Source organism: Pelodiscus sinensis, chromosome 2 (assembly GCF_052426305.1).
Source record: "Pelodiscus sinensis isolate ZL-2025 chromosome 2, ASM5242630v1, whole genome shotgun sequence".
Lineage (NCBI taxonomy): Eukaryota > Metazoa > Chordata > Testudines > Trionychidae > Pelodiscus > Pelodiscus sinensis.
In genome coordinates, this window is record NC_143053.1 from 201,775,104 (window position 1) to 201,800,584 (window position 25,481).

A 25,481-nucleotide genomic window follows, 5' to 3' on the forward strand; every position below is an offset into this window, starting at 1 on the left:
TGATATTGCAGTGCATCAGGTGACATCCCAAGAGGTTGAAGCAGTCACACCCACCACCAAAAAGGCAATGAGATGATAGAATGGCACCTTTTGATTCATTTTACATATACCGTGTAACTGCTGGACCCTTTGGAAGATCTCGTAGGAATAGTGACTGTTCTGGTGATCAGTAAATAGGGGACTCATTTGACTAGGTCACTCATTTAAGTACATCGCTTACAAGACAAAGGTAACATCCTACTTGAAATCTCTATATACTTTATTGTCCAATACAGAATCAAATGCCATTATACAAAAACAAATATGTATTTATTGGCAGTTACAGCACAGAAGATAGATAATAAAAAAGAGTAAACTTTATTCCCAACCATGAGATGTAAAGGAAGATTCTCTGAGCTGCTCCATATGTACAGGTTAAAGTATAACATTTATGATTTTTCTAAGCATGGCTGAAAGTTGCCTACTGTATAAGAGCAGATGATGTCTCTGAGTTCCTGTATAGCACTAGCATTCTCTGGGAAATGACATCCTGTCTGCTTAGAGCGTAGGTCAGCAGTAGCCCACATCAGCTTTGATACAAAAGTGAAACCATTGCAACAGAAGTGAACTCATACTAGGTTTTTAGTAAAAACTTTCTCCTATTTCAAGTTGAGGAAATGCATAAAAATGACAACTGTCCTCTTTCCTGTCACTAAATCTGTAATTACTTTTATTTAAAACCATAATAGTTATTATGCTCTTTCAATCTGAAAAGCAGGCTCATGTATATATACCATGTATTTCATAAGTCTCTCTGTTAGGCTAAAAGTTGCATTTGCTGACTTTCTGAAAGGAGCATCATCAACCTGCAACTGACCAGTCCTCCCTGTTCAGTGCCATTAGTAGTTTTAGCTCCCACCTGCACTAGCAAACAATTCTCAATTTTGTACTAGAAAAATGCAGAGTAAGGGTCCTGTCAGCAGTGCTCCTTGTAAGATGAGCGATGCCTCAGTGCACATAACAAAATTAATTCTGCCCATGGATGGAAAAATTTAGAGGGAACATTGCCTGTCAACACTTTCTACTCCCATTAGTAAATGTTTGAAGGATGGATTCTTAAAATTCATGGGCTAGATTCTTAGCTGCATTTGCTAAACTCAATTCAGCTGAGGAGACAGGAATGGGCAAACAAGACCTTTAGCTTCCTTGAACTCTGGAGTAACTTAGAGCTGCCTAAAAACTGCCTTAACGTATGCTTGGTTGCAGGGATTCTGAATGGAACACTTCTTTAGCCCAGGGTCACTGAGTATGGTTGAGTTTGGACTATGCTCTGACATAATCCCTGTGCCAGGTCTGTTGGGTGATAGCAAGCTCCACATCATGTAGGGAATCCCCTCCACCAAAACAATCCCAATGACCCAGTTAAACATGCTTTCAACAGGTATTGGGCTCTGACCCCATAAGTATAGCTATCAAGCAGATACAAATAGTTTAACTAAACTACTCCCAGACTTTGGAAAAGCTTCTAGTTTGGATTAAGAAACAGATGACAGTTTGGGCCAGTTCTTCCTTTTTTTAAAACTGTTCTTCCATTGGTGTTGGATTGTAATTAAATTAGCACTTAGATATCAAGTTGATGGCTGACTCAAATACCTATGATGAGAAGCTAGACAGTAGTGCATATGTAAAAAAGCAAGAGTTGCGGAAGACTTTTATTTGTGCATGTGTGCGTGTGCGTGTGTGTGTTTAAGTTCAACTTTGTTGGTAAGAGTCTTAGATTTTTCCATTTTATCATCAGAAGGGACCATTATGATAATTTAGTCACACTTCAGCATAACAGAGGCCATAGAACATCACCCAGTAATGTCTGCATCAAGCCCCTAAGATAAGTCATTTAATGTATAAAGAGGGCAAGACCATGAGCAACACATTTTATTTTACTAATATTTGTGAAAGGGCCACGACAGAACCAAAAAATCCTGCATCCTGAAAGTTTTCTAAACAAAGAACCAACCCCATAAGTGTTTGTACAATTATTGATATTCTCAAATTATTAACAAGTGTGCACTGTGGAGGGTAGGAGATATTTTAGGGCATCAGGCAACAGCTGGCAGGTAAAAATCAAAATATAGTTGATCAGTGTTCTCTGTAAGCTGTGTATATGTTCGTGCAGCCGCCCAGGAGAGACTCAAATGCCACCCCGCTGGTTAGCAGAGTGTTTTTAGTTTCTGCTCGTGGTGGACATTCATACATGCCTCAGTGCAATGAAAATTTATTCTGCGCATTAATGGAAAATATTAGAGGAAACACTGATGTTGATATCATCCTTCAGAGACTAAGGCTATGTTTACACTACAGAGTTTTTCCTGGATACCTCTGGTATCCCGGAAAAAATCTGCTGCATCCAGGGAATGCGTCCGCTTTTTTAGAACAGTTTCCAAAAAAGCGGGTGCATTCTTTCGGAAGCCCTGTAGTCCTCATTTTATGAGGAATAAGTGCTCTTCTGAAAGAGGAGGTTTTTCCCACTTTTGGCCCCATGTAGACAGGAAGCCCTTTTTTCCGGAAAAGCGTCTGTGGCCAATGTAGATGCGCTTTTCCGGAAAAGAGCCCCGATCGCCATTTTCGTGATCGGGGCTTTTTTCCGGAAAAGACTACTGGGCTGTCTACACTGGCCCTTTTCCAGAACAGTGTTCCGGAATAAGGACTTATGCCCGAGCGGGAGCAGAATAGTTTTTCCGGAATAGCGGCTGATTTTGTACAGTAGAGCATCGTTGCTTTTCCGGACATTCAAGGGCCAGTGTAGACAGCTCGCAGCTTATTCCGGAAAAGTGGCTGATTTTCCGGAATAAGTGGCCCAGTGTAGACACAGCCTTATATTAAACATAAAGTTATTATACAGAGTTTTGTATTTAGAACATTTCTGGCTGTCTTCTCACCCCACAAGGACAGAACCTTTTCCATAACCCCTCCTCTCCACAGACATGACACTTACTTCTTTTGATACCCCTCTATGATCCATTTATTCAGTGTGTTTTTATTTTTAAGAGATAAGCAGAAAATTGCATCCAGGGCTAAACTCCACACTATGAAAATACAAGAGAGAGTGGCTAAAAGGCAGGGTTTTACTCCACAACTTGAGAAAGGTATCCAAGTGAGATTTGTCATTGAAAGTTAACAGACCGCAGCTGCATTGAGCAAGCAAAAGAACATCACTTTTCTAGATGTTGACAGTTTCTAAACTGCCTCATGGACAAACAGAAACTGGAGAATATTATTCTGGTGTGGGATTTTCATTTATTTAAATAGTAAAAGAAAGAAGATCAGGAGGATCAAGCAGAACTTGGAAGGCTGTTTACAAAGGGTAAGATGAAATTGAAGAGAAAGAGAAAGGAAAAGGCCTTCTCAGATCTCTTTTACTAATAGTTGACTGATACAATTTTTCTCTTGTTACCATCACTCTGTTGGGCCTCATCTTTGCCTGCTCTCTGGAATAAAGCAGCTCCTCCCCACAGAGGTAGGACACACTACTGTAGAGGGCAATGCAAGTTCAGATGGCACAAAATCAGTAGAAACATCAGCTACCAGAGTGGCAGCAATAACACAGTAAGAATTTTAAATTGAACTTTTAGTAGTTGGTTTAAGAGGAACCAAGCAGATTAGGTTCCTTTGTTCACCGGTTGTGCTGGTGTCAAATGATTTAGTTTTATAAAATGACTCAGGGTTGGTGATTATGACTATTCATCACTTGCCACTTCAGAAAGCCCAGACTGAGGAAGGGGAGTAAAATAGCTAGGACACTGGATCAGTGCAATTCTTATTTAAGATCTAAATACTGAGAAGATAAAAAGTATCTATATCCTTCTCCCAGACTTCAAATTAACCTAGTTGAATTGCATAAAAATGTCCAGTCTAGAGTGATTTATTATTCAGTATTGTGTGACCCAGATCATAAGCAAGAACAGAAAATAATCACAACTCCATTTTTGAAAAGAGGCCATTTTGCATTTCTAAATAAATTGAGCTACAAAAGGTATGGACCCATCTGTGTATACATGGAGGTTATTCCAACCCTTGTTTTCATACTAAACAGTCATCCATTGAAGAACAGTTCAGACATAAGCCCCGTAATATACACTCTAATATCAGAGATTACACTAGAGATTTAAACAATTCCTGGTTTGCTTTTCAGCAGAGGATCTCTCTCATTGTTCCCAGGGAAGAGAACAGCCTTGACATTGTTGAAGTACACACTCAGCCCCTCCCTGTTCACCGCTTGTTCTGCGCTTCTTTCAATAGGTTTGTACTCTTTGTATCTCCTGCAAGGAACATTGTAAAGATCATAACTGACATGCTTTTCAGTCATGGTGTATATATAACATGGCACTATGACTATAGGAGAGCTAAATATTGATAACACACTTAGGCGCCAACTCTGTGGCTGTTCTGGGGCTGGAGCACCCACTGGGTGTGTCTAGACTACAGGGTTTTGTCGACAAAACTATACCCGCGTCCACACTGCCTTTGAGTTATGTCGACATAACATCGACAAAACTCAGCAATTTTGTCGATGTATGTAAACCTTATTCTACGAGGATTAACGCCTTTTATCAACAGAGTTCTGTCGATAGAAGGCATTATTGCATCTACACTGTCCTTTGCGTCCACACTGTTATGTTGATAAAGCGGCTTGCTTTGTCGACAAAACTGGATGTAGTCTAGACGCTCTTTGTTGACAGAAGCTTTGTCGACAGTATCTGTCGACAAAACTTCTGTCGACAAAACCCTGTAGTCTAGACATACCCACTAAGAAAAATTAGCTGCAGGTAATCCCATCTCTGTCCTCTCCCTGTGAGTGCCTCTTGCCTGATAGCAGCCCCGCTGATCATCTCCTTCCCCTCCATCCCAGTGCCTCCTGCCTGCTGCAAAACAGCTGTTCAGAAGGCTCTGGGAGAGAAGGGGAGGAGCTGGGATGGGCATGCTTGAGGGAGGACCTGGAAAGAGATGTAGAAGAGGTTAGGGTGGGGCAGGAGCAGTAAGAGGCATGGCAGGGACTTGGGAGGAGAGGGAAGGGGTAAGGGTGCAGCTTGCGGGAAGAGGTGGAGTGGTGTCAGGACCTGAGGTGTTGGGGGGTGCACTAGGGGAAGTTGGCACTTATGATGTCATGTCCTCCTCCATCCTCTCCCATGACAGGCAGTAGTGACTAATTCTGAATGACCTTGTAGAGCTGCTAGGTCTAGAGAGGTTATTAAGGAAAATAATAGCATTCCAGAGAGGATTTTGAGTTGTTATGAACTCAGGTCTATGTTTTACTGGAAAGGGAAAGTTACTGTACACCCTGTCTTACCACACTGCATTCTGGGAGAGTAATACTGGAACAGTTTTTATAGTGGGGGTTCTGGAAGCCATTGAGCAAAACTGTATACCCTGTATGTGAAAGAACAGCTTCCAGCCAGGGATCTCAGTGGCAGAGTGAAACCCAGATAGGACTGGCAGCAGGGAGTGGAGAGCTGGGGCTGGGGGCAGGGAGCCAGCAGTCAGGGCTGAAGCTCAGCAGCTGGAGGCTGGAGGCCAGCAGCAGAGGGACTGGCATTGCCCTCCTCTGATCTAGCTAAGTTCTGGGTTCAGGTCCTGAGTGAGCCAGACCAGCAACATCCAACCTGTATACCCTTCCTCTGAATTCAGTTCGGGGGCATTGGAACAGAGAAGGGCCAAGCAGCAATGGCCCCTCCACTTTTAAAAGTAGGAGGGCTGTGCCCTCCCACTTTTTATCAACAGCAATGGTGAGCAATGGGAGGACAGGGCTGGAGAGTAGTGAGTGGGGGGTGGAGTCTTGGAGGGAGAGGTGGCACATTAGGGGAGGCCTCTGGGAAGGGGCAGTGTGAAGGCAGGGCTGTAGAGGAATGGGTGAGGTGGGAGCCGGGGACTTAGGGAGGAGGGGTGGTGCAAGGGTGGGATCTTGTGGGGGAAATGCGGCATTAGGGCCATGTCCACAGTTTGGGTGTCTATGGGACCTCACCACATTTAGGGCACTTATACTACTCTTGTGGTAGCTATATAATCTGCTTCTAATAGAGTGCCCAGATAAACAAATCCCTGTTCACATAGGATCAAAGAAACTGGACTAGAAACCTGCTAGTAACAACCATGTTTAAACCTAGTCATATTTACTGGTATCAGGGTTCTGCTCTCACAGGGAATGAAAAAGAATATGAACAGTGTGATAAGGGAAGGGCAAATGCAGACAGATGATAATAAAATGTAAGCCTGAAGAACAATGGGAATTAGAAAGAGTGGGAATACTAGCATAAGAACGGCCATACTGGGTCAGACCAAAAGTCCATCTAGCCCAGTATCCTGTCTGTGAACAGTGGCCAGCACCAGGTATCCCAGAAGGAATGAATAGAACAGGTAATCAAATGTTATCCCAGTAGCCCATTCCCATCTTCTGACAAACAGAGGCTAGGAGCAGCATCCCTGCTCATCCTGGCTAATAGCCATTGATGGACCTAAACTCCATGAATCTATCTAGCTCTTTTTTTGAATACTCTTAGCCAGAACTATGCAAATTATGGAGAGGATGAATTTAGCCTCTTTTTTTACTGTAAGCTCCTTGGGACATGGAATGTCATTCACTATGGGTATGTCTACACTACAGCATTATTTAGAAATATCTTATTTTGAAATAGTTAATTCGAAATAAGTTATTTCGAAATAACACGTCTACACACAAAATGCATTTCGAAATAGCGTTTTGCTATTTTGAAATAGCGTGTCCACACTGAGTGGACGCTGAATCACACTTAAGGCCGGCTGGAACCAGGTCTGGCAGGGCACCAGGTCAGGAGTTACTTTGTGTGGCTGCTGCCTGAGGCTATCTGAGGCCTGTGTTTAAAGGGACCCTCCCAGACAGCCGGTTCTCAGCTTTCCCTGCTTGCCTGCCTACCTCGATGAGGGCCAGCAAAGCATTTTGTGTCTGCATGCTCTGGTTGCCCTCACTCGGGACACCACAGCACTCTGCAACATGGAGCCACAGCTGCCCTGGGCACTCTGATGCTTCTCGTGGACGCGTTACTGCAAGCCTGGCTGCACTTTCTGCAGGTTGCCATAAGGGAGGTCCATCGGGGGGCTGTCAGTATCCAGGAGGCCCTGCGGGAGAGCTTCCACCCTGAGGAGCACTAAGAGCCTCCCTGGTCTGCCCCACTGGGGGCTTGTGCCTCATTCCTCCCTCACGTCCTTCCACTTACCCCTCCCTAACCCCCCTTCCTGATGTAAAATAAAATACATGTATTTTCATGAACACAAACTCTCTTTATTTAACAAAACTGGGGGGGGATGAAACTCTGGTGAAACTGGGGGAAAGGAGGTGGGAGAGGGGAGGGGGAAATCTGGGAGGAGGGAGCTGGAATGGAGAAGCAAGGGGAAGAAGGAGGAGGGGAAGCTCAGGGCTTAGTGTTGGTGGGGAAGGTGAGTCTTGCCAGACCAACTTGATTTTCATGCAAACCTGCTCTGGGTTCGCATGTGGCCTTTGGTGGCCAGGCTGGCAGCTATCCTGCCATAGACAGCCACGTTCCTCCGTCTAGTGTGGAGATCATGTATGTTGGGGGCATCCCCCCCAAACCTGAATAAGGTCCATGATCTCCACCCTGGACCAGGAAGGCATCCGCCTTCTCCAGGCCCTGGCAGGCTCCTGGGAGCTGGCAGACTGCTCCTGGGGAGCGGTGGAGGGCTGGCTGCCAGTGGCTTGCTGGCTCATGTATTGGGGCCACTGGGTCAGGGGCAGTGACTGCTGGCTCTGGGCTGGCAGGCTTGGAGCTGGCACAGGCACTGTGGCCAGAGTCAACCCCTTTAAGGGCTCCGGGGAGGGGGGAAGGAGAGGAGTGTTCTTGGTTGAGGCTGGAGTGGCCACCAGGGCATGCTGGGAAGGCTGGAGGCCCCCTATTTTGATGTGTGTCTACACAGTATTATTTCGAAATAGCTATTTCGAATTTGGAGTTATTCCTCATGGAATGAGGTTTACCAAATTTGAAATAAGCGCTCCGCTATTTCAAATTAATTTTGAAATAGCGGTTTGGCTGTGTAGACGCTAGTAAAGTTATTTCAAAACAACGGCTGTTATTTTGAAATAACTTTGTTGTGTAGACATTCCCTATATGTTTGTACAATGCCTAGCACAATGGGATCTTGACAGGTTAATGTCTGCTACTCCAATATAAATGTTTCTGTTTGTGAATGGCCTGCAAGGGCATTACTATATTTTCAAATGTATTTATTATTTTAAAAGTTATTTGATTAACAATGTTGACGAATAGGTCTTTTCCTGCAGATCATTCATACACATTTTGTAATGACTCAGTATTCTAAACCTAAAACTTAAGCTGTGTTGGTTAGCTTTGATTAGACACATAAGTCACCTGGTATTATTTCTGTTCTCTGATTGGATGAGTACAATTTTTAAACTCATGTTTCCAGTATGACTACTTGTGCTGATGAATTCAAAATTTGTTTTTCTATTATATTCTTTCATAATCACTCCCCATGTGCTGACTTTATGAGCATTCTAGCCAGCAAACTCGTTTGCTGAAATATTTGTGGAAAGCAAACCCCAAAAGGACGCAAACCTCGCCAAAACAAATTCAATTTTTTTATGCCTTTGAATATTTGTGGAATCGTTTTGTGTCAGCTCCATGATCTACTTCTTAACTGCTGGACCTAGCAACTTACCTGTAAAAAAGGAGAGTCACAACGACGACAAACATCACCAAGAAACCTGAGGCAATCAAGAAACCTTCCACTGTCCTTGAAGATGACCCTGGAGCTTAAAGAACAAGTTTGTTTAAAATATCAGCCTCATGTTTTATACGGTGAAATAAAATTTTCTAGCATTCTTTCTGCTGTGTGACTATGGAAGGTGCAGTATATTGAACACTCCCTTTATGCTAAACAATAGGGTTCAGCAACATTCATAGACCATAGAATCCAATTAATCTTTGATGCCAATGGTGTTAAACTAACAGTAAAAATGAAGAGAGTGGAGCCTTGTATGCTTCCATATGAAATATATTATTTGCTGACTGCAACATGCAAATAACTTTACAGCGGGAAAAGGAATTAGAGGGCTGTGTGTCATCCCACAAGGTTTGGGGTTACTTTGCTATTTGTTATTATGATACACGTACAATGTAGAGTACAATGTACTTAATCTTTTTATAAACCCAGAGAATGTGAATTAATATGTCGTTGAGGAGTGGAGTTTGAGGGAGGAGAAAGGATAGAATTTTGCTGGTATCTTTTCATTTGCCCTAACCATGTGTTCTAGCGATTCCCTTCTGTGACCTAGGGCTGGACAGTACTTCATCCTGAGAGGACTGAGCGTCTGTAGATGGAGTGGTTGGTGATGGGGATGTGATGCCCTTTCAAGGGGTTGCAATAATGGCAGTGTGGGGCATTAACTCTTGACTCAGCCTGTGATTCCCTCTGTCGCTTTGCGAGCTAACGACTACCACTCACAGTGGCCATAAATTCAGAGCTCATTGCACTTGGATCCAGTCCTAATCCCAGCAGATCCGGCCACAGGAGACACTGAATAAATAAATAGTGTTTCATGCTATTTTTATGATCTATATTAAGCATCTTGATTCTCCGGTCCAGAAACTGCACTTGAATATATGTGGTGAATTCACTGCTGCTGAGTCATGCTCTTGCTTATCATATTCACAATTATGTTTATATAGTTGAGTAAACAAGAGATAAACATTGATTTGAATCTAATTTATTAATCCATAATTGCTAGGGCTGCCAGGTGTCCGGTGTTAAACCGGACAGTCCAGTATTTGAGCTTTGTGTTCGGGAAACAAATTGAGGAAATATAAATGAGAAAATACAAATGTCCAGTATTTTCTAAATAAGATGTAATGTAGATTATAATGTAATGTCAAGTGTGTCCAGTATTTTTGTTGAAACCATCTGGCAACGCTAATAATTGCTATGTAAATATGCAAAACAAGATCTTAAATTAGTGTTAACAGTTGACATAAAATATGCAAATCACATCATCTTTCAGTTTGTTAGAACTGTATAAATATCAGCATAAGCTTGACAGTAAAGCTAGTTTACATGGTTGTCCTTGTTGAGATGGTGCGTATATACGTTCCTGTGTTAATTATGTGTACCTTTAGACCAGATCTGGGCAAAATTTGGCCTGTGGGCCGGATTTGGCCCACCAAGCCACCGGATCTGACCCATGGACACTGCAGGGAGCCCCGGACAGGCTCCCCTCTTGCCTCGCGCCACCCACACACCACTCTGAAACACGGCGGAGGGGCGTTTTTTGTTTTTGTTTTTTGTTTTTTTTTAAACTGTGAATCCAGAGGAGAGGGGAGAAAGCTTTAGGAGCGGCTCCCACCCCCCGCACAATCCCATTGGCCGGTTTCTGGCCACAAACTGGCCAATGGAAGCTGCCTGTTTCAATAACAGGCAGCCACCAGAGCACATGGCTGCAGCCTGTACAGGGTGGGGCAGGCAGGAAGGCTGATTCAGGGACAGCACTGGCTGGTAAGTCTCTTGGCAGAACCTACCTCTGGCACCCCAGTCCCACCCTTCCCCAACCCTCTGCCCCCCACCACACATACCCAAATCATCTGCCACCATCCTGTACCCATATCCCCTCCCAGATCTGGCACCCCATCTCCTGCTCCAAATCACAGTCTCCTCTGGCCCTAGCTCACAAACCAAATCCCTGCACCCTAGTCCAGTGCCCCAGATCGCAACTGCCTCCTTATCCCAAGCTCCCTTCTGCACCCAACCTGCATCCCAAATAGGGTTGCCAGGTGTGTGGTATTGAACCGGACAGTTAGGTATTTTCGCCTCCTGTGTGGTAAAAATGTTCAGAAAATACTTTCTGATTTTTTTCCCGGTCAGGAGGTGAAAATCCGGGGCTGTCTGGCTCAATGCGGAGGTAGCCTGGCAACCCTAGTGCTTTACCGGGTTCTGCAGGGGAGCTGTGCAGCCCAATGCAGAGAGGCAAGATGGCAGGCAGTTGCTGACAGCTTGTTAGGGCCAAAAAGCCTCCCATGTGGTTTTTAAACTGGCCACAGTGATTTTTTTTTTTTTTTTGCTTAACAACTCTCGGGGAACACTTTTTTTCCCCCCCTTTGTTCAACAAACTTTTTCCTGGCATGGTTTAGTAGTTGTTGTTCAGTATTTTTTCTGAAACCATCTGGCAACCCTAATCCCAGACCCTGCACCTTCTCCATTAATATCCTGGAAGAGTGTGGTCCTTGACCACTTTCCAAATTCTAGGAGTGGCTCCCTGTCAAAAATTATTGTCCACCCCTGCTTTAGACTGTTTTGGAAAGTACTATACTACACATCCAAAGAGTATGTATATATTGTGGAACTGCATCCTTTCTAACACTAATTTAAATACATGTAAACTTAGCTGTGATATACAGCACTCCAATTTTGAGAGGGCACAATCCTACAAAGCACCAGGGGCCGGATTTTCAAAAGTATTTAGGTATCTAAAGACGCAGATAGGCACCTAGTAAGGCTTTCAGAAATGCCCATGCCCCTCACTCCTATTTAAATTAACAGGAGTTAAGCACCTACTAGGACTTTTACAAGCACCTAGGAACCTATCTGCATCTATATGCACCTAAATACCTCTTAAAATCTGGGCCAGAGAGCCCTCAGCTGCAGTGTCTCACCACATCAAGTCCACAGTAAATAATATCTGCTGAGAACAGTGTTGTGAACAAACACCAAGGGCTACTTCCTCAGATTACATAAATTGGCCCACAATATTGAAATCACTGGGGAGGCAGTGCGGCCTAGTGGCTGGGACACTAACCTAGGACTTGGAGACCAGGCTACAATTTCCTGCTCCAGCCCAGATTTCCCTGTGTCATGTTGGGTAACGTAGCCTCTCTGTCTCAGCTTCCCTATCTGTAAAATGGGGATAATGGCAATGTTCGACCTTCCAGGGTCATTGTGAGGAGAAACACAGGAAAGACTGTAAGATATATGAATACCTTAGATTGAGTTCTAATCCTGATTTTACCAGGTAACCGTAGGTAAATCACTTTTTCTGTCTGTGCCTCTGATTGCTTTTCACGCTCTTTGTCTCTCTTTTTTCTATTTAGATTAGAAACTCTCTGGGGGCAGGGATTCTCTCTTACTGTGTGTTCGTGCAGTGTCTCATTCGGCGGGGCCCAATCTCAGTTGAGGTCTCTCAGCAGTATCATGCAAATAATTAATAAGAACCGCCCCACCCCATATCCCCATGAAAGAGCTAGGAAGAGAAGCTATTCATGGATCTTCAGTATCGGTTCCATTTGGACTCACCTCCATTTACAGATATAAGGGCACTTGTGAGGGCTTGGCTGGTGTCATCACCCAGGGTAATGTTTACACAGTAGGTTCCAGGCTCATTGAAGGCTCTTCTTATGGTCAGTAAGCACTGATCCGTTACTTCAACAGGGTTACATACCACACCGAGGGACTCCTGGCATGTGGGGTCAGAGACTATTGTACAGGCATCTGTAGGAAGACTGGGGCAAGTGTGAGAGAGAAAATGAATGAACAAGGAGGCCAACAGACTTGCTGGGCCCCTGGGAAAAGTAGGAGGGAGCCCTGGCTCTGTGCTCCTGGAAGGGATGGGGCCTCAGGCACAAGATGTCTGTTTGGAGCATGTCATGGCATGGCCCCTCTCCCCTCCAGCCTTTAGTGCTGCCTGGAGTGTGCTGCATAGCATTCTGTTGACGATTTAAAGGGCCTGGGGCTCCAGCCACTGCCGCTGCTCCTGCAGTAGTAGCTAGGGATGTTAAGCAGTGGTTAATTGGCTAAAAGAGTAGTCGATGGAATTTCCACCGACTACTCAATTAGTCGATAAGGAAGGGCAGTTTCAGTGCTCACTCACAGGTCATACCAGATCTCAGCACAACCTACTGCTGCCCCTCTGCATTTTTAAAGGGACAGGAAAGCCGGCATGAGAGAATGCTGGCTGAATCCCTGGTCCCGGGTCCCTATAAAAACCCAGAGCAGCGGGGGGGGGGGGGGGGGGGGTAGCGAGTAGTTGATAGTGCTGCTATCTGATAAGCTCCTGCTTATTGGGTAGTTGACTAGTCGACTACTTGTTTACATCCTTAGTAGTGGCAGCGGTGGCCAGGAGCCCTGGGCCCTTTTGAATTGCCAAGCCCCAGAGGCAACTGCCCCATTTACTCCCCCTGCATTGTAGGGCCTCTGAAGGAATATCATTACTGATTCAATTCATAGATTCATTGGGCCTAAGTCTCTCTTCTGTGAGACCTGTTTTTATGCTGGTGCAACTCTGCTGCAATCAGTGATGTTAAACCTCAGACTTCCCTGCACCCCTTTCTGACATGACTGCAGGTGGGGGGACTGAAGCCTGAGGCCTGACTCCCTGGGGAAGGGGGAAGCTCAAGTCCCATCATCCCTGCCATGTGGGACCAAAGCTGAAGCCTAATGGCTTCAGCTTCAACCCCTGAAGGTGGGGCACAGGTTTCAGCCCTGGACCCCAGCAAGTCTAAGCCAGCCCTGCTGACCCCATTAAAACAAAATCACAAACCGCTTAGAAGTCCTGACCCACAGTTTGAGAACCTCTGTGTTAGACCAATATAAAACTGGCCCCATAGCCTTACTCTTCCATTAAATTAGCTGTTCAGCATATCCCTCACCATTAAATTACCTGTTTGGCATATCCCTCACCATTTTCTGACTACAGAGGCCTTTGCATTTTCCCCACTTCACTTCTGCAAGTATACATCATTGCAGAACTATGTTTGGCGTCATTCAGACTTAGCTGATATAACAGTACCAGCAATTACACTCATTTGTCAAAGCACAGAAGCACCAGCCCCCTAAGTTGATAAAAATCTATTCATTTCTGGTCACCAGGCATACAATGTAAATCCTTTGGAGATTCTTAAATGTGCTAGTACATGTGGCAGGAATGTCTTGCTAGTTTTAGGATTACTTTCAAAGCGATTATTTCCCAGTTATGTTGCCAAGACTCATCAGCACCTCTCAGTCTCCTCAGATCCTTTCCAGTGGCAAAGAGTATTAATGAAATGCTCTTCGCAGTTAGGGAATTCCCTTGATACAAGTTTTTATTCCAAATGTCAAAAAACTTTTGGCTAGGAAACTTCCTCCCTGTTTGAGCAAGCCACTTCTCCTTTTAGCGTGAGTGCTGAAGTCCTCCATCTTTGCCTGGAGAACAGCGAATTGCTTCTGTCCACCAACTAGTTCTACTAGTTTTTGCTTAGGCATGTCATTTGGGTCTGATGCCAAAGAACCTGGCAACAATTTCTTTTGATCTAAAACTCACAAATGATACTTACATTATTTTAATTTCAGTCAACCCAGCAGTTACCAGTTATTGTTCATGCAGCTGCATATGAATGTGGATAGCATTCTAGTTACGTACAAGTACCTAATTTTTAAAAAAGGGAAATTAGTGAATACACTTACCTCCCTTGGCACGTAACAACAAAATCAATCAGGGAGTTTTCACCTTGAGCCACTGTCACCTGGACATTTGTCATCTGAATAATGTTCACCTGAAGGATTCCCTCTAAGGGAGGAAAGAGCCCCATCAACCAGTTAGGTTACTTAGTCAATGACATGACACAGGTTGGACCTCCCTGGTCCGGTACCCGTGGGACCTGACTGGTCCTGGTTGAGGGATTTTGTCGGACCAGGGGAGGTCATATTTGGCTCCCCTGCTACTGGCCTCGCTCAGCCCTGGACCAGCCACCAGCCTCCTTCCCGGTTCCCCCTTGCCACCAGCCTTGCTGCCTTGCCGGTTCCCCCACCTCCTTCTCTGCTATGCTGGGCAGTCCAGCTCCCTGTGCGCCAGGCTCCTGGCCCCTCTCGGCAGCCCTGCTGTGGTGTGCTGAGCTCCTAGCCCCACTGGGCAGCCCTGCTGTGGCACGCTGGACTCCTGGCCCTGCTGCGTTGTGCGTTACTGCCCAGTTGCGATGTGCCAGGCAGACCAGCTGAGGGGAACCCAGCCACCAGCCCTCCACCAGGACTCTCTGTTCCTGGAACACCTGTGGTCCTTCCGGCTGACAGATGTTGCTGGACCAGGGAGTTCCAGATTACAGAGGTCCAACCTGTACAACTAAAACAGTCCACTTAGAATCATAGGTCTATATTTGAATTATCCTGACTGGGTCTGAACTCTACACATTTAAAACTCAATAAGCGATTTGTTAATGATCAGCTCAGGTCTGGTCTCTTTACTATGCTCCAGCCTACCCCTTCAAAAGTTGTTGGAAATTTTAAGACGTTATAATACACATAATCCTGCACTTTATACTGGATTGTTGCCCTCCTTTCTAATTTGTGACAAACTCGCTCAAATCCTCCACTGGTCATTTCTTTTGAGTTTAACAAGTAGGTAGACCAGATTGTAAAAAATCAAACTATGTCAACTGGTAGAATAGGTCCTTATTGTTTCTTCTTGTGGTGTTAACACAATAGATAGCATGGAAACTGAACAAAGAAAGCAGTCCCTATGCATTCAGTACCATATCAACTGATTTTCCTATTGTCTTTTTTGGTTTAGGCACTTACCTACAATGGAGATAGTCGTTTTATAATGTCCATATCTGTAAATATTGCAGCCTGCATTGGGAATGTATTCCATTACTCCAGCACTGGTGGGAGAGTCCAGATTAGAGGGTGGTTTAGTAGTTACTGTTGGATTGAATGGGGGAAAGAAAGATATTGCTAGTTACGCTGCTTAGAAAATATTTTGCACAATGTATGTTATGGAGGCAAAATTTAAGTGGATTACTTTATTTCACCCCACCAACAAAAGGAAGTGAAATGATTAAAAAAATAGGGTTTTGCCCTTCTGCTAAATGCACAGTGAGTAAATAAGTGATGCAGTTTATCTCAAAGAGATCTCTGCTAAACTGAAAGAAAATCTGCTTGCTCCAGTGTTCTGCAGAGCTGGGCAAGAGGAGGTATTTGGATTTCAAATCCCTAGGCTGGTAGGAGATGCAGAAGTAGCATACATGAGATGGGAAAAGGAATTTGTCTCAGCTCACAGGCGATTAAATATGGAATTCAGCCTTCTACATAGAATGAATTAGCCACTCTTTTCTTTTGTCTTTTCTTCTTTTTTTGAACTGCTGCTACTGTTAATCATGTCTATTCCAGCTCCCCTGCAGGAACTTTCACTATGGGTACGTCTAGACTACATGGCTCCGTCGATGGAGCCATGTAAAGTAGTTTACTCGGCATAGTCAAAGAAGCGGGGATTTAAATAATCCCCGTTTAATTAATATAAAAATGGCCACCACGCTGTGCCAACGATCAGCTGATCTGACACAGTGCGGTAGTCTAGTGACAGTATGCCTCGTGAAACGAGGTTTACCGGAGCAGTTGACATAGGTTTCCTTTGTCAACCACGCAGCGTCTAGATTACCGTGCTGTGTCGGATCAGCTGATCGTCAGCACAGCGTGGTGGCCTTTTTTATTTTAACGAAGTGGGGATTATTTAAATCCCTGCTTCTTTGACTATGCCAAGTAAACTACTTTACATGGCTCCATTGATGGAGCCATGTAGTCTAGACGCACTCTATGTTATCAGACCTGTTCCAGATATATTGTGACATATATAAAAAAAACCTTCCATTGTCTTTGTCTGTTTCTTGTTGCATACAATATAGGTTTTACATTGTACTTGTCCGTGAGATGTGTCATTTTATGCTCATAGGCTACGTCTACACTGGCATGATTTTCTGGAAATGCTTTTAACGGAAAAGTTTTCCGTTAAAAGCATTTTCGGAAAAGAGCGTCTAGATTGGCAGGACGCTTTTCCGCAAAAGCACTTTTTGCGGAAAAGCTTCCATGGCCAATCTAGACGTGCTTTTCCTCAAAAAAGCCCCAATCGCCATTTTCGCGATCGGGGCTTTTTTGCAGAAAACAACTCTCTGCTGTCTACACTGGCCCTTTTGTGCAAAAGTTTTTCGGAAAAAGACCTTTGTTCGAACGGGAGCAGCATAATATTTCCGCAAAAGCACTGACAATCTTACATGAGATCATCAGTGCTTTTGCGGAAATTCAAGCGGCCAGTGTAGACAGCTGGCAAGTTTTTCCGCAAAAGCAGATGATTTTGCGGAAAAACTTGCCAGTCTAGACACAGCCATAGTGTTTATGCTGTTTGGGTATTTGTATATACAAGTGTGCTTTGCTCTGTGATGTGAAGTTCATCCACTGGTTTGAGTTCACAAAGTTGTGTTCATCAAAGCCCTGGTCCACCCATCAGAATCAACTGAAAGACTCCCACTGACTTCAGTGGGGGATGGACTGAGCCCTAAGTTATTACATGGGTCATTCAGGGATATTTGGTATCAGTTAGGCAGAAAGTGGGGCTATCTCCATTTGCATGGCAATGCACCATTCTCTTCCAAGAGGTGTTGAAAACAGTCAATGTGCACATTGTCAGCACTAACTGTATGGGGTAACTATATGGGGAAACTAAGTTTAGTGCTTAAGTTTAGTAGTTTCCTCATATGGGGAAACTAAGTTTAGTGCTTTAGCAGTTCTACTCAGCACAGTGATTAGTTTAGCTAAAGAATACTAAATAAGCCTAACTAGTAAGCTTTCAATAAGCATTTCTTTATTTTTATTCAAATCCAAACAAGCCAGTAGTAGGCTAGAATCACTGCTACAACCTCTTTTCACTGTTCTGATGGTTAAAAGGGACCCCAAAAGCTGCATTAAAAAGCCCCCTAGAGAGTCCCTTTTATAGAGGGCGACTCCTTCTAAGTCAGTGGTCACCAACCAGTAGATTGGGATCTACTGGTAGATTTTGGAGCCTCTGATCTTGACTGGTTTGGCCAAGAGTCTATCAAGTGCAGCACTTCAGCTGCCTCCACCCCTACTGCTGCGCATCTCCTGCCTTTTGCTTTGGAGCTGCCTCCACCCACCCCTGGGAGCCTCCTGCTTGCTGTGCAGGGCAGGGGAGGGAGAAGAGGGGTGCTGATGTCAAGGTGCCCCCCTCCCACCCTGTATCCTATCCCCGCAGAACAGAGAGGGGAAACAACAGGGCTTGGGATGGAGGGAGTCTGCTGGCTGCTTTGGGGAGTGGTGCAGGGCCAGGGCAGGGGTGAGCCCTAGGAGCCACCTGAGGTAAGCAGTTCCAAGCTGCAGCCTACATCCTGAAATCATACCACAGTCATGAACCCCCTCCTGCACTCCATGCATCTGCCCTAGTGCCGGGCACCCCTGCATCCAAACACCCTCCTCAAGCCTGTACCTAGAACCCTCTAGTACCCCAACTGCCTGCCCCAAGCTCAGCTCAGAACCCCTCTTGCACTCCAAATCCCTTAGCCCAAGACCAGAGCCTGCACCCCAACCCTCTTCCCCAACCTGGTGAAAGTAAGGGAAGATAGGGAGGAAGGGAGGATGGAGTGATCAGGGGTGAACCTTGGAAAAGGGGCACAAAGGAGGCGGGGACAGGGTATTTGGGTTTCAGGTAGATCTTGGGTTGCACTTAAATTCAAAAAGTGATCTCGTGCTTAAAAAGATTGGAGACCACTGCTCTAAGTGATATAGAGCCAGCACAGAGCAGTGATGGGCAACCAAGGCTAGTGAGTGGGCTGCATGAGTGGCCCTCCTTCATTTCAGTGGGCTGCAAGATTGTTGTAATCATGCTAACTGTGCTTACATACCTACAATTTGCAGGGTGTGTTGATGGAACCACAGCAGCATTTTGTTTGGATTCAGAGGGAGCACATGCCTCTCACAACGTTATGTGCAAGCAGCCCGTGCCTCATTTCACATGCTCTTGCTTTACATGCATGTGTTTTTGTAATACCAGTAGAAGGAAAACTACGTAGACAAAAACCAGCAGACTTCTGGCAATCTTGTGCATGGGCAAGGGTAAACATATAGAACCCCAATGGGCCAAACGTGGCCCTTGGGACATAGGTTGCCCATCACTGACATAAAGGCACTAAGCCACTTCTCTCCTAGCTACTAACATAAGGAATATGTCAGAGGGGAGGCATGACTTAAGAGTCATCTGTTCTGGATATGGCTGACAGAACAGCATCTTCAGGCCAAGGGCAACTGGGGAGGCTTATATAAGAGGAACTGAGGACCAGCCCCCAGATTAAGGAGCCACAAAAGTGGTATGAAGACCTCTTTGCCCCCTTCCCTCTTTGGTGAGTGCCACCCAGCTAGACCAGACATTCTGCGTGCACTATTTGGTCTGTACTTTTTTTTTTCACCCTGCCCCCATCCTCTCCACACTTGCCGCTGTTCTGTGCCAACCAAATTTTTATTTAAGGAAACGGGGATTGGATGTTGTGACTCGATGCTGGGGGTTTGCCACTGATGTCCCAACTGGAAAGGGAGGACAGCGCTCTGTGTCTTAAGGGGGGGCGGTCAGAAGGAAAGGGGAACAAGCTGAGCATGCAGACAAAGCAACAGGCTGCAGACCCTTCCTCAAACTGGTGCTGTGAGGAAACTGTGTGAAGTTAGTAGGAGCAAACGAGCTCCTGACATTGTGAATCAAGCTGTAAAAATAATGGAGAATTATTAGTAGAAAAATGTTTCTTAACAGTCTACCCAGGAAGAGATATAAACTTACAAGCAGGAGTGGTCCACTCAGTTTTGTTTTCACTACTGGTTGAGTTTTGAGTTGTTGCCCCTGTAAAAAGATCATTGTGATAAATGTGAGCGCCAAAAATACAACAGCAGTATAATTACCTTTGATTTGGTATTAAGGCTCATTCTGGCACAGTGCTGCATTAGTTTGTGTGACTCACACACATTTGTAGGCCATCCAGCAGCAATTCCAGGCCCTTGGGCAGAGCAGCCAGTGGCCCCACGCACACACAAACTGCGCCCGTGTGGACATGTTCCCCTTGACATTTGGGCAATGCTGCACCTGCCGTGGTTGGTGTCTAGCAAGCTGCCAGCTGTGCTGCTGGAGCCCACTTTGCTGGGTTAGGGTTGCCAGGTGTCCGGTATTCACCCAGACAGTTCGTTATTTTTGCCTCCTGGCCGGTAAAAACATTCAGGGTATGTCTGCACTACCACCCTAGTTCGAGCTAGGGTGGTAATGTAGGCAACTGGAGTTGCAAATGAAGCCCGGGATTTGAATTTCCCGGGCTTCATTTGCATATTGCCGGGCGCCGCCATTTTTAAATGTCCGCTAGTGCGGACTCCGTGCCGTGCGGCTACACGCGGCACGGACTAGGTAGTTCAGACTAGGCTTCCTATTCTGAACTACCGTTACTCCTCGGAAGCCTAATCCTTGGAAGCCTAATCCGAACTACCTAGTCCGTGCCGCGTGTAGTCGCGCGACATGGAGTCCGCACTAGCGGACATTTAAAAATGGCGGTGCCCGGCAATATGCAAATGAAGCCCGGGAAATTCAAATCCCGGGCTTCATTTGCAACTCCGGTTGCCTACATTACCACCCTAGTTCGAACTAGGGTGATAGTGTAGACATACCCTCAGAGAATACTGGACACCTAAAACGTCCAGTATTTTCTGATTCTTTCCCTGGCCAGGAGGTGAAAATGCCAGGCACCTGGCAACCCTACAAACACTCAGCACCCGGCCTCCCCCTCCTGAGCGCTCCTCCTGGCTCCCACCACCCCAACCCCCCGACCCTAGCCCCCATGCTTACCCTGGTTCCGCAAGGCTGCTGGTACAAAATGGCTGCCGACCAGGGGGAAACAATGCTCTAATGATTTTTTTTTTGCTCAACAACTTTGGTCTCTCCCCCCCCCCCTTTTTTTCCTTCAACAGAATTTTTTCCTGGTGTTTTTGGGGGGGGCTGGGGGTAGGAGGTGTTCGGTATTTTTGTTTCAACCATCTGGCAACCCTAGATGGCATAGCCAGGGCTTCCTCATGCTTGCCTGGTGTAATCATGCAAACCCAAAGATCCTTGCATCTCTGAGGCCCCAGCCCTGCTCACTCCATCCCCTGTCCCTCCATTGCTCGCTCTCCCCTACCTCACTCACTTTCACCAGGCTGGGGCAGGAGGTTGAGGTATGGGAGAGGGTGCAGGCTTGGACTCTAGGAGGGAGTTTGGGTGCAGGAGAGGGTGTGGGCTCTGGAAGAAGGTGCAGGCTCTGTGCTGGAGCAGGAGGCTGGGGTGCTGGAGGGGGTGCTTATCTCGGCACACCACTCAGGCAGTGATTACTAGACAGGGGACCAGCAGGGCTCTGCACACCACTGCCCACAGAACCCCCACAGATCCAACTGGCCACAGTTCCTGGCCAATAGGAGCTGCGGCATTGGCGCTCAGGGTAGGGGAAGCATGTGGAGACCCCCCTACCAGGAGCTGCAGTGATGTGCCATGCTGCACACTGCTCCCAGAAGTGGCTGGCAGTGAGAATGGGCAGGAAGACTGCCTTAGCCGTGCTGCAGTGACAGCAGCAACAGGAGCATCTGGGGGCTCCCAAACCCTTTTAAAGCACCTGGGCCCATGGGCAATTGCCGGCTTTGTCCCCCTTTTCCCTGCCATCAGCAGGCCTGCATATTTGGTTCCTCTCACTAAAAATACCCACGTACAACAATCTGATCTACACTAAAAAATTAGGTCAGCTAAACTATGTGGAAAAATCCACACCCATTAGCAGCATAGTCCCCTTGTAGATAGCACTAGATCAACAGAAGAATTCTCCTGTCAGCCTAACTGCTGCCTCTAGGGCTACGTCTAGACTTCAAGCCTCTCTCGAAAGAGGCTTTTTCGAAAGATACTTTCGAAAAAGCTTCTTTCGAAAAGAGCATCTAGACTACAATCAGTACTTTTGAAAAAGCAAGTTGCTTTTTCGAAAGAGAGCACCCAGGCAGTCTGGATGCTCTCTTTTGAAAAAGCACAGTTTGCATTAGATAGCACCTTTTTTCGAAAGAGCACTTTCGAGAAAAGGCGTTATTCCTTGTGAAATGAGGAGTACTGCCATCGAAAGAAAAGCCGCGTTCTTTCGATTTAATTTCGAAAGAACGGCTGTAGTCTAGACGCAGGTGAAGTTTTTTAAAACCCCACAGTCTAGACACAGCCTAGGGGAGGTGCATTGCCTATGTCGAGGGGAGACTTCTTCCCATCTGCATAGGCAGTGTCTACACTGAAGTGCTACAGAGGCGCAGCTGCAGCGCTGCGGTTGTCCCACTGTAGTGTTTTACAGTCCCATCTGTCTCTAAGCAAGGGAAGGTAGACCTGCAAAATATGGGCAGATAAAAATGCTTGTTTAAGCATCTCAAATCAATAACAGAATAAATGTGAAAATTACAGATTTAGTTTTGTTCTTAAAGTAGATGCTTATCTATTAATCCACACTGAATTGAAATATAAGGGGGAAATTGTGAAAAATGTTGACCTTTTTTTGTTTGAGAGTCATCATCTGTTTGAAAACATGCTGTTGACCTTTTAAAATTTGACGTGTGCTGACCAGCTCCACTTTATACTGCAATGCCAGTAGCTTTATAACAGTGGTTCCCAATCTTTTTTATACCGTGGACCAGCAAACCCATTCACAAACTTTTAGTGGACTCGTAACATTTTATTTGCATGTTTGCATATTTATTATGCAAATAATGAGTGTGCAAATAAAATGTTACCATTGCCAAAAGCCCTGGCCTCTAGAGCCCCCAGTGCCAGCCCTAACCCCTAGAGCCTGTTTATTCCCCAGCTGCTTTCTTGTCTCCTATCATCAGAATTGGGGAGACTTGTCGGCAGATATACTCTGTGTAGCCAGGGAGAAGTTCACACAGAAAATTGATATTTGCTACAAATTATTTTGGATGATTTACTGGAATGAATTAACTCACAGGGATGTGGGGAAAATTCCAGTGACGTCTTCACTGCCTGCCTGCCCTGATTCTGGCAAGAGCTTGTCTTCCCTGGATGTAGGGCTGCCAGATGGTTTAACCAAAAATACCAAACCACGCCACCCCCAAAAGGAGCCAGGAAAAAAATTCTGTTGAGAAAAAAAGGGGGAAGACCAAAGTTGTTGAGGAAAAAAAAGGACCCCGACAGCAGTTATTAAGCAAAAAAAAAAAAAAGTTTTTTAAATAAAAAATCAGCATGGCCCCTTTAAGAAGAGGCTTTTTTGCCAGCAACCATTTTGTTTTTCTGTTCCAGCCACAAGACAAGCCCCTGTGGAACCAGTTATACAGGGGGTGGGAGGTGGGGCGGTTGCTGAGTGTGTCGTAGGGTTACCAGATGTCTGGTATTTTCGCCTCCTACCAGGGAAAATAAAACAGAAAATACCGGACATTTTAGGTGTCCGGTATTTTCTGAATTTTTTTACCAGACAGGAGGCGAAAATACCGGACTGTCCGGGTCAATACCGGACATCTGGCAATCCTACCTGTATTCTTTGGGACAGAGCTGCCCTAGCCCCAGCCGCTGGAGCTGCTGCAGCCTGCCACACAGCTCCTCCAGCCCCAGCTGCTATGGTGCTCCTCTGGCTCCAGCAACTGGAGTAGCAGCTTGCTACCCACCATGCAGCTCCTTCGGCCCCGGCCTCCAGAGCCGCTTCAGCCCAGCAGCCAGCCAGTGGACTGCGGCCTGGCGGTTGGGAATCGCTGCTTTATAACAGTCAAAGTTGGAGGCAAAACTTTGTGCATATAAAACTGTTATAAGATTATAAATCAGTAACTGAACACTGGGTGATGTCTTGGATAAACTGACAGTCAAAAATCTTACAAGTGTGGCTCTCGCTCATACTCATCTCTTTCTCTGTAAGTGGGCTAAGTGCTGCTACATGGGATAGTAAAGTACTCCCAGTAGGTGTGTGGGTTACATTAGATAAATGAAAATCCCTTTATACCTGTAACTTTGGACTACATATTCATCCTGTTATTGATTCAGACTTTTAAGTGTGTGTTGTGTTTAAAAAGCTGTGTAGCCCTAACTTTGATGATCGGAAAGTTTTTAAAGGTATGTAATTTTTATTAGTTTATTTCCTAATATATTTATTGACTAACAGTCTCTTACCTGGGGAGGTAGGAAGCGGTGGGGTAGGTGTTGCTGGCCCACAAGGTACAGGTATAATAGCCTGGACGGTCAAATTCAGGCTGAAGTTTCCCTGCAGAGTGTAAGTGTGAGTTGAAATAGGGCTGTTAGATATAAATATGCCACTGCCATCTCCATAACCCCATGTGTAGGAGATAGCAGAATTGTTAAGATAGTGGCTGGGATCATGGATCTTGACATCAAATGTAATAGGTGAGTCCTTGATGAAGACAGAATCTGAGGCATTGCGGTCATTCTTCTGGGACAGGTTTACATATAAAGGAATCTTGTCTGCAGAAGAAATTAAAGCAAGTGAATCAGGTATGTACAGATGCAAATAACAGACTGATTCACAGCCCTCAGACTGCAAAGATCACAGTGTAAAACACAAGCCTGCATCATGTTAAGTGTCAGGCTTCATTTCTTTATTACGGGTTTCTTCTTCTCTAACTTGCTTTTTAATAATAAAATGAAACAAAGCAACCAGGGAGAGAGCCATGTACATCTAACGAAGACCCTATATTTATAGTAATCTAGAGGTTCCTGTCCCATTAATATTGTGATATACAGTACCTGCCAGTTAGCGCAACCTGATGCATGGAGAAAACAAAACCTTTGCTTTTCAATAGCATCTTTATCACATCAATTGTGTTTCTAAAGGACCTATTGTACTTTCCTCCCCCTTCCATCAATACAAAAGAGGAGAAAAAAACCTTGAAATGCTATTCGTTAAAGGGGGGAGGGGTTAGTGAATTTGGGTTAGGGGACATTATCTGACATCATCCTGCAACCACTGGAGTCAATGACAAAACTCCTGTGGACTTCAATGGGGCCACCTGTGGTGAAAGATGCCACTCAACATGAGCAAGGGTGTTGGAACGTGGCCCTTCATGAATAAGACTCTTCCCATTTGCCATTGTTTTGTCTTCAACTGTCTAAATGAGAATGAGGTTTAGTGAGCAAGTTTCATATTCAGTGTGCAAGGATCAGACTATCTGTTCCAGTGGTGAAAAAATGATCGCTTGGTTGAACTGCTGCAGTGGGTGCTTTTAGGTTGATGTTGGTGAGGTACTTAAATTTAAGAAGCTTCAGGGGGTAGCCGAGTTAGTCTGTACAGGATAAACTTAAAAAAACAACAAATGGTCTGGTAGCACTTTATGGACTAAAAAACATGTATATGGTATCATGAGCTTTCGTGGGCATAGCCCACTTCTTCAGATGACTGGAGTTGACCGGTCATCTGAAGAAGTGGGCTGTGCCCACAAAAGCTCATGATACCATCTACATGTTTTGTTAGTCTATAAAGTGCTACCAGACAATTTGTTGTTTTTTAAGTTTAAATTTAAGAGACACCTGGGATGAAGGGATAGAACTTATCCCTGGGATAGGTTAGCCAGTCTCATCCAGAGACGAGTGATGAATTTCATCCAGAGAAAGGGTCAGAAAGTCCCTCCAATTTCTTTCCTTTGGAATTTTAGTACTACAGATGCAT

The 25,481-nt window shown here is 45.3% G+C and overlaps 1 protein-coding gene across 2 annotated transcripts in view; it reads right to left on the reverse strand.

Annotated features, from left to right (window-relative positions):
• Window positions 1–241: 241 nt before the first annotated feature.
• Window positions 242–25,481, reverse strand: part of GPNMB (glycoprotein nmb) — a 41,795-nt gene continuing 16,555 nt past the window's right edge. The window contains exons 6-12 of one of the 2 annotated variants that reach the window (XM_075922212.2): window positions 23,972–24,280; window positions 19,607–19,666; window positions 15,574–15,696; window positions 14,467–14,569; window positions 12,322–12,527; window positions 8,701–8,788; window positions 242–4,295 (exon numbers count right to left, since the gene is read on the reverse strand). In XM_075922212.2, coding sequence (XP_075778327.1) covers window positions 4,142–4,295; window positions 8,701–8,788; window positions 12,322–12,527; window positions 14,467–14,569; window positions 15,574–15,696; window positions 19,607–19,666; window positions 23,972–24,280 — 1,043 coding nt within the window. In that variant the 3' untranslated portion in view covers window positions 242–4,141. Of the gene's footprint in view, window positions 4,296–8,700; window positions 8,795–12,321; window positions 12,528–14,466; window positions 14,570–15,573; window positions 15,697–19,606; window positions 19,667–23,971; window positions 24,281–25,481 lie in introns of both variants that reach the window. The other variant, XM_006138355.5, reaches the window with a different exon arrangement.